Here is a 15,038-nt window from a genome sequence, read left to right on the forward strand (position 1 = left end):
AACATCGGCTATGCTATAGCTCAGTATTATTTATCATTATTACTATTATTATTATTATTATTATTAGATAGAGAGAGAGAGAGGGCAGTGCATGCCATCAATTATTATTATTATTATTATTATTATTATTATTATTATTATTATTAATTATTATTATTATTATTATTATTAATTATTAATTATTATTATTATTATTATTATTATTATTATTATTAGATAGAGAGAGAGAGAGGGCAGTGCATGCCATCAATTATTATTATTATTATTATTAATCATTATTATTATTATTATTATTAGTAGTAGTAGTAGTAGTAGTAGTAGTAGCAGTAGTAGCAGCAGTAGTAGTAGTAGTAGTAGTAGTAGTTAGTAGTAGTGGTTAGTAGTGGTGGTAGTGGTGGTGATGGTATGTGAGAGGTGGGTGTGGCTTACATGTCTAGTTAACATATGTAGCAGTGTTGTGTTGGCGGCGGCGGCGGAGCTGGTACTAGCAGGACATTGTAATCTTTTTTCGACTACTGCCACACCAACACACATTACATTTTACCTCACTTGCTTCTCATCACAACATTTTGTATATCTATATTTATTTGTGTTCCTACAGAAGAAGAAGAAGAAGAAGAAGAAAGCGATAGATATATATCTACATATATGTGTGATTTCTATACATTTTTAAGTCGAAGACATTACCATCTTCTATATTTTTGAGATCGCTGTTAAAGTAAGCGAAGCCTCGCCACAGACGAAACTCAAGCACGTAAATACACCAGAAAAAATATCAGTGGAAGCATTTTTTACATGAAAGAAGGGAAAATAGTCAACAAAGATAGCAGTCGATTTCTTCCCCTCCCCCCACAATTTTTTTTCAATCTTCCTTTTTTCTTAAAGCACGTGGATTGTCATACTAATTGGTTTGTGTGTATTCATTGATTTTACCCTCTACGTCACACCTGTTATTTATTTACCTTAATTCATTCTCGCATTTTATATCTCTAAATGGTGTGAGAGAAAATTGTTAATTAGAAGATAAAGAGAGAACATTATATTTATGGTTGTATTAATTGGTTTTTCGCTATTGAGTCAACAATCGGAGTTACAGGTGGATTACATGCACAGGATTTGATCTCCTTTCACCTGTTTTTGTTGTAATTAGCTGGGAAGACGACAGTAAAACACGCATTTTAACAAAAAATATTTTCAGTCTTTTTTTGCCATTTCGAGTTCGCTGCTGACTTTTCTTTGTGCTGAAATCTAATAACCATTCAATGCATTGCTTAACTTGACCCTTCATATTTTATAATGTGGCATAAAATCTGGGATACGGCTGTAGGTTTCCACAAAAGATACATTAGGCCTGTTTGGAATCGCGCACCGTATTCGAAACTGAAAGAAATCTGTGATGAAAGTGAAGTAGAGATGTCAACAACAGGCGTTTACTGTGCTAGTGTTACCGATACCTCTATCTCCAACGAACCCCCAAATGTTAACAGGATTGAAAACAAAACACCTAATTCCTCTGTTTCCGCGATGTCCATGAGACAAGGGTTTGATGAACCTGATGCTGGCTTTCATCGTTCGGACTTTCCGATAGCATATCCATCTTCCATCACCCCCACAAAGAATTCTACAATTACGGATATTAAAAATGCACTCTCTGCAAAGAGACCGTCTTACCATCATGTTCAAGAAGAAGCAGATAAAATCGAAGTGCTAGGTCAAGTCGGTTACCAAAGTGTAAACTTAGAATGTACAGCAACTTCCGAACATAAAGGAAGCTCCGACCATATCAAGCAATGCCAGACATCTCCAGATGTCGAAGTCCCAATCGAAGAAATTACTCCGTCTTCCGCCAAAATCGATAAGAAATTGAAGTCGCGTCGAAAAAGGGTATTTTTCTTTTATTTCTTTATACATTCATTATCAATTATTATTGCTGGCGTTTTACTTTTCTTCCTGAAGTTATTTAATCAAATAGCCCGGCATTTTTTTTATAGATATTTATACCTATGAATTCCTATACACACACCATCTCGCGCGCGCGTATGTATGTATGTATGTATGTATGTGTGTGTTTTATATGCTATAAGCACCAACCAGAGATAAAAAGCAGCAAATAACGGACCCAGTGAGATGCCTATTGCTTGCTTGGGTTCGAATTCCGTCAGTCAGCTATTTATCCGTTTTCTGTCTCAAATTGGCGCTTATTATGACTAATATCTTGGATAGAATAAAATCGATGTCGAACATTTTAGCTCTCACACACACATACATACATATATATATGTATATATATGTGTTTATTTCTGTGTTCCTTTCTGTCGAAGAGCGTAGGCTCGAAACATAAAGATTCCCTCACTTCCCGAGCGTTAAACTAATACATCTGTTTACTGTTTACACACCCGTCTTTTATTTTTTTGTAAATTCTCACTATATATATATATATATATATATATATATATATATATATATAATTTCGTTACTGGCTGCAGTCTAATGAAATCATATGATAAACTGTATAAATATTAATTCTCGATGGCAGATCCTTGAGTCCTTACTTTGATATTAGTTCGTCAGCTAACACCCACACACACATGGTTCCATGAGGTGTTTGACAAGTGCTTTTCCAAGAAACTCTAGGCTATTGAGGCCTTTTATGTGATTTCACAGCTAATTAATCGCACACACCTACCTATCTATTTACCGAGAGGGAGTTTTCTTTGCAAACCGCATGGGGGTGTACTTGTAAAAATTTACCAAATCCGTTTTGGAAAAGATAATTTTTATTTCCTTGTAAATCGCTATGACGCTCCCTTTTAATATTCGATACGCCTGGATAGTCTATTTGTGACCGTGTGCTATTATTATACGAAATCACTATTATGAATGCATTCATTCCTCTGTTTACTCCACTTGTATCCTGTTTTCATTGCTTGCTCAGTTGTGTGTCTAGTATTGAAACTAGAGTGAGCGGTGAAGTACATATTTTCTTTCCCGGGAAGGAAGACTTTCCTCTCTCTCTGGTACTTATATGTGTGTGTGTGTGGTCACGCAACTTGTTGCAAAAACCCTTATTGTTATATGTATATATAATGTGAAAGTCAATGTTGTCTTCCGTCATCACAACCAAAGTTGTATTTTACTCTAAACAGTCATGTCTGTGAAGTTTGTAGTTCATATTTGACAATTTCCACCTCTGTCACTTTTCGCTGCATCTATTCGAAGCCTAATGATTATTGTGGGACCTTGAGTAATCTATGGTTGTCGGACTACAGTTGCTTTCTTTTTTTTTGTGTCTGTGGAGGTCTTATTCCTTACAGGCAGGAGAGGACGGGCAGTTGTCATAGACATTTTGTAGCCAGTCTCTACTGGGATTTACACGATCATCCTAAGAGAAGGGGCCATGTAAGTAGGCAATAATTTCTGTCAAGACTACGAGTTTTTTTAAGTTAAAATATTCAAGATGAACGCATTTAGCTGTGACATCCGACTGTCGACAATTTTAATTCCCCACCTACCCTGTTCATATTCATAAATTACCTACATACATACATATATATATATACAGTGCAAGAATTAAATTTGCTGAGGCCCTAAACTATATCAAGTCGGGTTGGTAACGAGAGGGTTAAGGTCCTCTAGCTATAAATTTTTCACCAGAAGATTTCAAAAATCAAAACCTATTCCTTTTAAATTTTAAGGCCCTTCATACTAAGGAGCCCTAAAGTGAGGCTAACATTGTGTTTTACTGCTCCATAGATGTAAGAACAAACCAGCAAAGGCAACAATTATGCAGTGGATTTCACCAGCATAAATCTTGAGGTTATATGCCAGTCGTCATTTTTGCTATATATTTTACGGTACATTGGCTGTGTGGTAAGTAGCTTGCTTACCAATCACATGGTTCCGGGTTCAGTCCCACTGCGTGGCATCTTGGGCAAGTGTCTTCTACTATAGCCTCGGGCCGACCAAAGCCTTATGAGTGGATTTGGTAGACGGAAACTGAAAGAAGCCTGTCGTATATATGTATGTGTGTGTATGTTTGTATGTCTGTGTTTGTCCCCCTAACATTGCTTGACAACCGATGCTGGTGTGTTTACGTCCCCGTAACTTAGCGGTTCGGCAAAAGAGACTGATAGAATAAGTCCTGGGGTCGATTTGCTCGACTAAAGGCGATGCTCCAGCATGGCCGGAGTCAAATGACTGAAACAAGTAAAAGAGAGAAAAGAGAGAGAGAGAGAAAGTATGAGAGTACTCAATGCATTAAGTAGAGTATGTATATTTATAATATAATCTTTTCAACTATAGGCATAAGGCCTATAATTAGGGGAGGGGACTAAGTGGCTACACGTGTGTGTATGTATATATAAAGTGGCTGACATTAATAAGGGCTCCCCGCTGTATAAAAACCATGCCAAAGCAGACCTCACCAGTGCTGGTGCCACATAAAAACCACCCAGTTCACTCTGCAAAGCAGTTGACAATTAGGAAGGGCAATTTTGGGGTCAATAAAATAAATACCAGTTGAGCACTGAGGTCGATGTAATTGACTCACCCCCCACCCCTGTAATTTCAGGCCTTGTGCCTATAGTAAAGATAATAACATAAAAGCAAACATTAATATATATATATATATATATAGAGAGAGAGAGAGGTGTAGGAGTGGCTGTGTGGTAAGTAGCTTGCTTACCAACCACATGGTTCCAGGTTCAGTCCCACTGTGTGGCACCTTGGGCAAGTGTCTTCCACTATAGCCTCGGGCCGACCAAAGCTTTGTGAGTGGATTTGGTAGGCAGAAACTGAAAGAAGCCTGTCACATATATATATATATATATATATGTGTGTGTGTGTGTGTGTATATGTTTGTGTGTCTGTGTCTGTCCTTCCCAACATCGCTTGACAACCGATGCTGGTGTGTTTACGTCCTCGTAACTTAGCAGTTCGGCAAAAGAGACCAATAGAATAAGTACTAGGCCTACAAAGAATAAGTCCTGGTGTCGATTTCCTCGACTAAAAGCAGTGCTCCAGCATGGCCACAGTCAAATGACTGAAACAAGTAAAAGAGTATATATAGGCTGTGGTTTTTCTCCCAGGTAGATGAAATTTTGCATACAGGTGTGTCTTTTGAAGGAAAAGGTCCATGCACTGTGTGACTTTTATGATATTTCCTAAAAAATTAATATTTTTATAGCAATTTATCCAACAGATAGCAAATTCATGTGATTGTATTTATTTGGTATTAACAAACACGAACATGGCTGTGCATTTCTACTAATTAATATCAGTTGCATAGCTATAAATTTATAATGTTAAAACTTTATTATTTTTCTCAGTACACACACACTCCATCAACAGGTTCCTCTCTTCCTAATTTGCCCAAAGGGATGGAAATAAAGTTATTCACTATTGCTTTATATCTTCATTTGACCTGCTACAAACAGCAACTAAATTTCTCTCAAATCTTTCCCTACCGTCTTAAGAAAGAAAGATTTACTGTCTGAAATATAGGAGTGGCTGTGTGGTAAGTAGCTTACTTACAAACCACATGGTTCCGGGTTCAGTCCCACTGCGTGGCATCTTGGGCAAGTGTCTTCTACTATAGCCTCGGGCCAACCAAAGCCTTGTGAGTGGATTTGGTAGATGGAAACTGAAAGAAGCCTGTCGTATATATGTATATATATGTGTGTGTGTCTGTGTTTGTCCCCCCAATATCGCTTGACAACCGATGCTGGTGTGTTTACATCCCCGTAACTTAGCGGTTTGGCAAAGAGACCGATAGAATAAGTACTGGGCTTACAAAAGAATAAGTCCTGGGGTCGATTTCCTCGACTAAAGGCGGTGCTCCAGCATGGCCACAGTCAAATGACTGAAACAAGTAAAAGATTAAAAGAGTAATATGTGTGTGTGTGTGTATGTGTGAGCGAGCACGTATATGCATACATACATGCACACATACACAGAGGTTATGTTTGTGATGCTTTTGATCATCGATTTGTTTATTTATAGTTGACATAGCAACAGCTTTGTCGTTAATCACTGCTGGGTTGATACAATAAGTACCAGTTGTGTATTGAGGGTGAATCAATTAACTACACTCTTTTCTTACAAACATCTGGCTCTGTGTGCTAATGCAACACTAAATTTTGTAGTGGTACTTGCACCAGTGCTTTTCTTCCACCTTTGAGCACCTGAAAAAAGGTAAATACTAAGGGAGTCAACACTGACAGTAAAATTGAGAAGAGATTTTGGGACCCACCAATCCTATTCATCTTGAAGAAAATGTGAAGGTACAAAGAATGGCTAGTAGTGATTGTGTCTGAGACATCCCCTAACTCTCAGCAAGAAGGCTAAATATATTCTTTCATTCTGACTGAACCATTGGGACTCTAGTGTCCTGGTCATGAATTGTATACTGCCTGTGGCCAGAAATGAACCGCTCATCCCTCGGTTGTTCAGCATTCTCTCAACTTGGTCCTTTATGGAACCCAATCACATACAGAAAACTAACTCAACAAGTGCAGGAGTGGCTGTGTGGTAAGTAGCTTGCTTACCAACCACATGGTTCTGGGTTCAGTTCTACTGTGTGGCACCTTGGGCAAGTGTCTTCTACTATAGCCTCGGGCCGACCAAAGCCTTGTGAGTGGATTTGGTAGACAGAAACTGAAAGAAGCCCATCGTATATATATATATATATATATATATATATATATATGTTTGTGTACCTGTGTTTGTCCCCCTAACATCGCTTGGCAACCGATGGCAGTGTGCTTACGTTCCTGTAACTTAGCGTAATTTCGTAACTTAGCAGTTTGGCAAAAGAGACCGATAGAATAAGTACTAGGCTTACAAAGAATAAGTCCTGGGGTCGATTTGCTCGACTAAAGGTGGTGCTCCAGCATGGCCGCAGTCAAATGACTGAAACAAGTAAATGAGCCGGAAAATGTCTGAAGTTCATATCCTATCGATGGTATTACATTGTGTCCTGTCCTTCTCACCCCCCACACACTCACACACAAACACACCTGATACCTGAATGATAAAGATCAAAACGCTGTGTGCAGAACTAAAAAACTGTGGAGGGTTAAGTGGGGGAGATATAAATGTTACTTTTGTTTATTCCCAGCTCTGCAGGTTGAATGATCACACAGAGCTGAAGTGGGTTGGGTTAACCTTTTTTAACATCGGGGGGCAAATTACAGGTATGTAGGCACCTGCTAGAGTGTGTCTGTCTGTGCTGGGAAAAATAATGAAACATTAATTTTGCAAATTCATAGATGTACAGCTTATATTAAATTACTGCAGGAACCAACCATGCATGAGTTGATTAACATCTAAATGAAATAGTCACGAGAATTTACTGAATTTTTGGATAAATTACTTTTAAAGTTCTGTTCTTTAGAGAATTTTATAAAAAGTCATTATATAGTGCAGATCTATAGGAAAGGTATTCCCGCAATAACCATCCCAATTTTTTATTATTATTATTCAAACATAGTGTAATATAATGATTGTTAGCAAATATACATTTTATTAAAGTGCAACTGACTGTTTTTCTTGTCGGTTAGGTGAGGCTTTGTTGTTGGCTTATATACCTACTATGGGGTGGGATCTTAATCATATTGACTGGAGATTAACCCTTTAGTGTTTAAACCGGCCATATCTGGCTCAAATATTCTATATGTTTTATATTCAAATTGGCCATATCTAGCCTTTCACACCTAACCTACAGTGACATTCTAAAAATAAACAATCATATCATTGAAACCTCAAAGCTATAACACAATGCATGATTAATTCAAAACAATTTAAGTGAAAAAGTATTACATTTAATAGAGAAATTTGAACACCAAACGGTTAAATAAAGAAAATTACTGGTGCACTTAGCAAAGAAAGTTAATCCTTTTGATGCCGACTCATCTGAAATTCTCCTGGCTTCCAGTTCTGTGATACAAACTTCTCGTTTATAAAATGATCTAAATTAAAACTTTTCATCAGAATTTTATATTGATTTAAGTTCCAAACATTGACTTAATCATGATAAAATTTTATTAAATTCTTCATTATTTTCAAAATTAATTGAAATACTGTACTCTAATTTTAAAAAATATGGTAACTAAAGGCTTAATAATTATAGAAAAATATAGAAAACTACTTGCTTACCATAGTTGTGTATGACAAAATTATGAGGAACATGTTATTCAAGATGCCCAAGCATGAATATAGCTTTTCCAAAGCCTTAAATTATATTTTCAAAAAATCTATGTTGCACCAGGGTGCAGAATGAGATGAGTGGGCGCAGCTATTTGGATGCTGATGATGTGGCCCAGCTGTTTTGACAACAGTACTTTTTGGTGCTGGAAGCAAACCACTACACAGAGTGGTTGGCGTTAGGAAGGGCATCCAGCTGTAGAAACACTGCCAGATCAGATTGGGTCCTGGTGCAGCCTCTCGGCTTCCCAGACCCTGGTCGAACCGTCCAACCCATGCTAGCATGGAAAACGGATGTTAGATGATGATGATACTTATGCACGCACGCGCGCACTGATATAGAGAAAGACAGTGAGAAAAAAATAAAACAATGTACGTCATTGACTAATATTGTTTTAATGACTTTGGCAATTGTAGGGTACCTTTCCCATCACTATTTATCATGTATACTTTGTTGATGAGGTAATTATAAGACTGTAACATGTCCCGATCTGTTTCCTGCACTTTGAAAGACGACCTGCTGTGCTTACCTTGGATTGTAGGGCAACCTGCTGTGCTTGAGGAGACCTAATGAATCAAGTACATCAACATCAAAATAAAAATCAAATGGAAATTGTAGTTGTGATACCCATGCTGGTGGCACATAAAAAGCACAATCCGAACGTGGCCAATGCCAGCGCCGCCTTGACTGGTTTCCATGCTGGTGGCATGTAAAAAGCACCAACCGATTGTGGCCGTTGCCAGCCTCCTCTGGCCCCTGTGCCGGTGGCACATAAAAAACACCCACTCCACTCAAGGAGTGGTTGGCATTAGGAAGGGCATCCAGCTGTAGAAACACTGCCAGATCAGATTGGGGCCTGGTGCAGCCTCTTGGCTTCCCAGACCCAGGTCGAACCATCCAACCCATGCTAGCATGGAAAACGGACATTAAACATTGATAATGATACTTACACACACACATACACATATAGAGAAAGACATTATACACACAAACATATTAGATCAGTGGGTCTCAACCATTTTTTACCTATGGACCCCCTTTAATTACTATTTTACTCTGGTGGATCCCCAAAGCCATTTGATGTTTAAGAACTACTTTCATAGACAATTCTTTCAAAATTCTGAATCAGTGATCGGAAACATGCTATGTAAAACATTAAAGAAAGAAAGCTGCCTGTTTTTTTTACAATAAATACATCTGAAGTGAAATGTTTTAATGGACCCTTAAAATACTGCTGTGGATCACCAATTTACTATTGGTTGAGGACCACTGTACACAGAGAGAGATTCCAATTTATTAATTGAATGCAATTGACATAAGCACTCACCGTAAATCCTCGAGTATAGTCCACCCTTGAGTATAATACGCAGGGGATTTTTAGGGGGCTGTACCTCTGAAAAACCTAAACCTTGTGTATAATACGCACCCCTTCTCTTACTTGAGTCAAGGAGGTCTATATAACATCCTTGGTTTGTAAAACTGTATACGGTAACATCCTTTATTATTATTGTATATATAACATAATGCAAACGTGTAGCTTTTTTGTGCATTTTGTTTGCAGAAAATAAAGAAATAACAGTAATAACGTTTAATAAATGTTGCTTATTGCAAGTCATGGATGATTCTTTTATGACTTCATTGCTTTCAGACTTAGCTTAAGGTATTTTCGCACCCGACATCACAAAATGCGTCTGAATAAACATTGCCGGACAGCAAATAGAGACTCGGATATTGCTTAGGAAATAATTTTCATTTTTAACCTTGTATATAATACGCATTAGGGATTTTGACCTTTAAATTTTTTGGGGAAAAATGCGTATTATACTTGAGGATTTATGGTACCCTCTCTTCATACAAAGAGAAATATGTTCACACACATAAACACAGAGAACAAGAGAAAGAATGAGAGAAGCATTAGAATGTCTGTCAAGTAAGTTAGCATGGAATCAGTGACTCCAAGTAACACCAAAACAGTTGGGTTCAAAATGTCGTGTTCTTTCTCACGTTGCACCATTCCATTCAGCTGTAAAAGGGTAACCCTGCTATGGACTAGTCTCCCAATCAGGTGGGATGTTGGCCTGCTTGCCTAGCCAGCGGGGTGGCATTATTCGAAAACTAAAACAAGGCAAAGTGAACTGTGACCAGCGATGTATAACAACATCCAAAAGTCTGGTTGATACTGTAATATTGTGATTTATCCTGTTAGATCTATTTTACCAACCCTGTTAAGTTACAGGGATGTAAACAAACCAACACCAGTTGTCAAGTGATGGTTAGGGACAAACAATGATACACACATACATATATTCATATGACAGCTTTCCTCACAGTTTCTGTCTACCATACTCTTTCACAAAGCATTGGTCAACCCAGGGTCTATCATAGAGGACACTTGGCCAAGAAGCTACGCAGTGCCAGCTGTCTGTAGTGGCAACATCAAATCCTCTCATTACATGAATCAAATGGAACAACATATGCCAATTTGATATTCTTATTTCTTTATTGCCCACAAGGGGCTAAACACAGAGGGGACAAACAAGGACAGACAAAGGGATTAAGTCGATTACATTGACCCTATTGCGTAACTGGTACGTAATTTATCGACCCCGAAAGCATGAAAGGCAAAGTCGACCTCGGCGGAATTTGAACTCAGAACGTAACGCCAGACGATATACCTATTTCTTTACTACCCACAAGGGGCTAAACACAGAGAGGACAAACAAGGACAGATAATTGGATTAAATCGATTATATCGACCCTAGTGCGTAACTGGTACTTATTTAATCGACCCCGAAAGGATGAAAGGCAAAGTCGACCTCGGCGTAATTTGAACTCAGAACGTAACGGCAGACGAAATACCACTAAGCATTTCGCCCGGCGTGCTAACGATTCTGCCAGCTTGCCGCCTTTTTGATATTCTTGGCGAATGTCACATTGTTGTTGTGGTTATGGCTAATACAGTGCCCTGGTTTGATGTGTGTGCATGAACATTCATATAATCACATGTTTATCACACTACATAATATGGACACCTGCATGTTTCATGCTTATAAATATGTATATATGTGTGTGTACATACATATATAAACCAGGTTATTAGTCTAACTGAACCTGACACTACATGGTTGGGAGAGGAGCTTCTTAACCACACCTATACAGTACAGCATGATCTGAAGAAGAGATTTACTCTCTTTCTCTCTTTTTTTACTTGTTTCAGTCATTTGACTGCAGCCATGCTGGAGCACCGCCTTTAGTCGATCGAGCAAATTGACCCCAGGACTTATTTTTTGTAAGCCTAGTACTTATTCTATCAGTCTCTTTTGCCAAACTGGTAAGTTACGGGGACATAAACACACCAGCATCGGTTGTCAAGCGATGTTGGGGGGGACAAACACAGACACACAAACATATACACACACACATATATATATATAAATACATATATACGACGGGCTTCTTTCAGTTTCCGTCTACCAAATCCACTCACAAGGCTTTGGTTGGCCCGAGGCTATAGCAGAAGACACTTATCCAAGGTGCCACGCAGTGGGACTGAACCTGGAACCATGTGGTTGGTAAGCAAGCTACTTAACACACAGCCACTCCTACGCCTATTTGGTTACTATTTCTAGCATATTGAGCAACCAAGTGGAGACACTCTTGTTGGCTTGTGGTTCTGAAGAAGTGTAGATGTTAGCAGTGGTGGTGGTGGTGGTGGTGGAGGTGGAGGTGGTAATGTAGTTCATATTAGTTTAGTTGTGATGGCGGCAGTGGCGGTGGTCTGTAGCGGCAACATCAAATCCTCTCATTACATGAATCAAATGGAGCAACATAAGCCAATTTGATATTCTTGGCAAATGTCACAATATTGTTGTTGTGGTTATGGCTGTTACAGTGCCCTGTTTAATGTGTGCGTGAACACTCATATAAGCACACACTTATCACACTACATAATATGGATACACGCATGTTTCAACTTTATAAATATGTATGTGTGTGTGTACACATATATAAACACATACAACATACACATAGACATACCTGATGTACACATCATCATCATCATCATCATCACACACACATATACACTGTGTATGTGCATCAGGTTTCATGTTTGTGTGTGTATGTGTATATATATATATATATATAATATATATATATATGTATATCAGATTATTAGTATTGCAATGCCTTAATGAAATATATATACAAATATATATATGTATGTGTACACACACACATATATGTGTGTGTATATATGTGTATGTATATATGTGTATATATATCATCATCATCATCATCATCATCGTTTAACGTCCGTTCTCCATGCTAGCATGGGTTGGACGTTCGACCGGGGTTCTGGGAAGCCAGAAGGCTGCACCAGGCTCCAGTCTTATCTGGCAATGTTTCTACAGCTGGATGCCCTTCCTAACGCCAACCACTCCGTGAGTGTAGTGGGTGCTTTTTACATGCCACACCTGCACAGGTGCCAGGCGAGGCTGGCAACGGCCACGGTCGGATTGGTGTATTTTATGTGCCACCGGCACGGAAGCCAGCGAGGCGGTGCTGGCATCGGCCACGAGTCGGATAGTGCTTTTTACGTACCACCAGACCAAGGATCCTGGCTGGTTCAATTCGATTTCGATTTCGCTTACCCCAACATGTCTTCACAAGCAAAGGGGGTTGGCATGGGTGCCTGTCGTACGATCGGATTGGAGTATTTTACATGCCACCGGCACGGAAGCCAGTCGAGGCGGTGCTGGCATCAGCCACGAGTCGGATAGTGCTTTTTACGTACCACCAGACCAAGGATCCTGGTTCAATTCGATTTCGATTTCGCTTACCCCAACATGTCTTCACAAGCAAAGGGGGTTGGCATGGGTGCCTGTCGTACGATCGGATTGGAGTATTTTACGTGCCACCGGCATGGAAGCCAGTCGAGGCGGTGCTGGCATCGGCCACGAGTTGGATAGTGCTTTTTACGTACCACCAGACCAGGGATCCTGGCTGGTTCAATTCGATATATATATAATAACAAAATAATATATAAAAACATATGCATATATATATATATACATATATGTACATACCTACATATATATATATATATATATGTGTGTGTGTGTGTGTATATTATATATATATCATCATCATCATTGTTTAACGTCCGCTTCCCATGCTAGCATGGGTCGGACGATTTGACTGAGGTCTGGTGAACCCGATGGTTGCACCAGACTCGATCCCAGCCCCATCAACCAAGAGCATGAAGCAAGCAAGCGTGTTTGTATGTGTGTGTAAAATACCTATTTCTTTATTGCCCACAAGGGGCTAAACACAGAGGGGACAAACAAGGACAGACATAGGATTAAGTCGATTACATCGACCCCAGTGCGTAACTGGTACTTAATTTATCGACCCCCGAAAGGATGAAAGGCAAAGTTGACCTCAGCGGAATTTGAACTCAGAACGTAGCGGCAGACAAAATACGGCAACACATTTTGCCCGCCGTGCTAACGTTTCTGCCAGCTCGCGCTTTCTGTGTGTGTAAAATATATATGTATACACACGCCATGCACAGACGTATATACACACACTGGCATACACATCTGTCATCATGACTGCTACTACCATCACCATTTAAGGACAGCTGACCTGCTGGAAATAGCAGTTAAATTTATCTCACATCCCACCTCCTACCCTCATAAAACAGGAAGGATACATCAGGCAGTGAAGTCTTACAGAGAGGCATAATAGCCAACGCTAGAGTGTCTGTTATCATGCATAGGTCTGCTCAAACAAGGCAGATCCTGAGCTAAACAATAACAACACTGTATGTATATATAACACACATACATATATATATATATTCTTCTGTGCTCACATATAGAAGTATGTTTCACTAGTTGCAACCTGTTGTCAGGCAGGGGCACTGCTTTCTAGGTTTTTTAGTCTGTCATGTTGACCTCAGAACTTATTCCAGTTTGATACTTATTGATCTCTGCTTATTGAAGAACTGTTATCAGTATCTATTAATCAACTGACTCGTATTGATTTTTGTTAATCAAATGGCTGTTAACATTTGACGTAAAGGGACACAGCTTGGTTTACTGTTTCACACCTGTTAACACAGACGTATTTCACACCTGTGTTTGCACACATACCACGCACATAGGTGTATATAAATTTCTGTGTGGGTGTAGATGCTGGTATAGTTGAGTGGTTAAGAAATTCAGTTCCGAACCATGAAATTCCAAGTTCAATCCCATTGTGTGGCTTCTTGGATACATACGTCTTTGGAATACTCAGCCACTTTGCCTGTTAATTCAATTAGTAGGTTGACCAGTTGATAGATCAAAACAAGCATGTGGTTGCATCATCATGTATATATACATATATGTATATAATGTACATGGTGCTCCAGCATGACCGTAGCTTTGCAGCAGAAACATTTTAAAATAGTTATATGAATAGGTGTAGGAGTGGCTGTGTGGTAAGTAGCTTGCTTACCAACCACGTGGTTCCGGGTTCAGTCCCACTGTGTCGCACCTTGGGCAAGTGTCTTCTACTATAGCCTCGGGCCGACCAAAGCCTTGTGAGTGGATTTGGTACACGGAAACTGAAAGAAGCCCGTCGAATATGTCTCTCTCTCTCTCTCTCTACATATATATATATATGTGTGTGTGTCTGTGCTTGTCTCCCCAATATTGCTTGACAACCGATGCTGGTGTGTTTACGCCCCCCCCCCGTAACTTAGCAATTTAGCAAAAGAGATGGATAGAATAAGTACTAGGCTTACAAAAAATAAGTCCTGGGGTCGATTTGCTTGACTAAAGGTGGT

The 15,038-nt window shown here is 39.2% G+C and overlaps 1 protein-coding gene across 5 annotated transcripts in view; it reads left to right on the top strand.

The window, feature by feature from the left end:
- The first annotated feature begins 380 nt into the window (after window positions 1-380).
- The window catches only part of LOC115217382, a 62,316-nt gene continuing 47,658 nt past the window's right edge, over window positions 381-15,038 (top strand). The window contains exon 1 of one of the 5 annotated variants that reach the window (XR_003882164.2): window positions 381-1,884. Coding sequence is in view for 3 of the 5 variants with exons in the window: in XM_029787058.2 (XP_029642918.1) it covers window positions 1,297-1,884 (588 nt within the window). In the remaining 2 variants the exon portion in view is untranslated. Of the gene's footprint in view, window positions 1,885-3,104; window positions 3,400-15,038 lie in introns of those variants that run through there. The other 4 variants (XM_029787058.2, XM_036507130.1, XM_029787059.2 and 1 more) reach the window with 4 other exon arrangements.

Source organism: Octopus sinensis, linkage group LG11 (assembly GCF_006345805.1).
Source record: "Octopus sinensis linkage group LG11, ASM634580v1, whole genome shotgun sequence".
Taxonomy (NCBI): domain Eukaryota; kingdom Metazoa; phylum Mollusca; class Cephalopoda; order Octopoda; family Octopodidae; genus Octopus; species Octopus sinensis.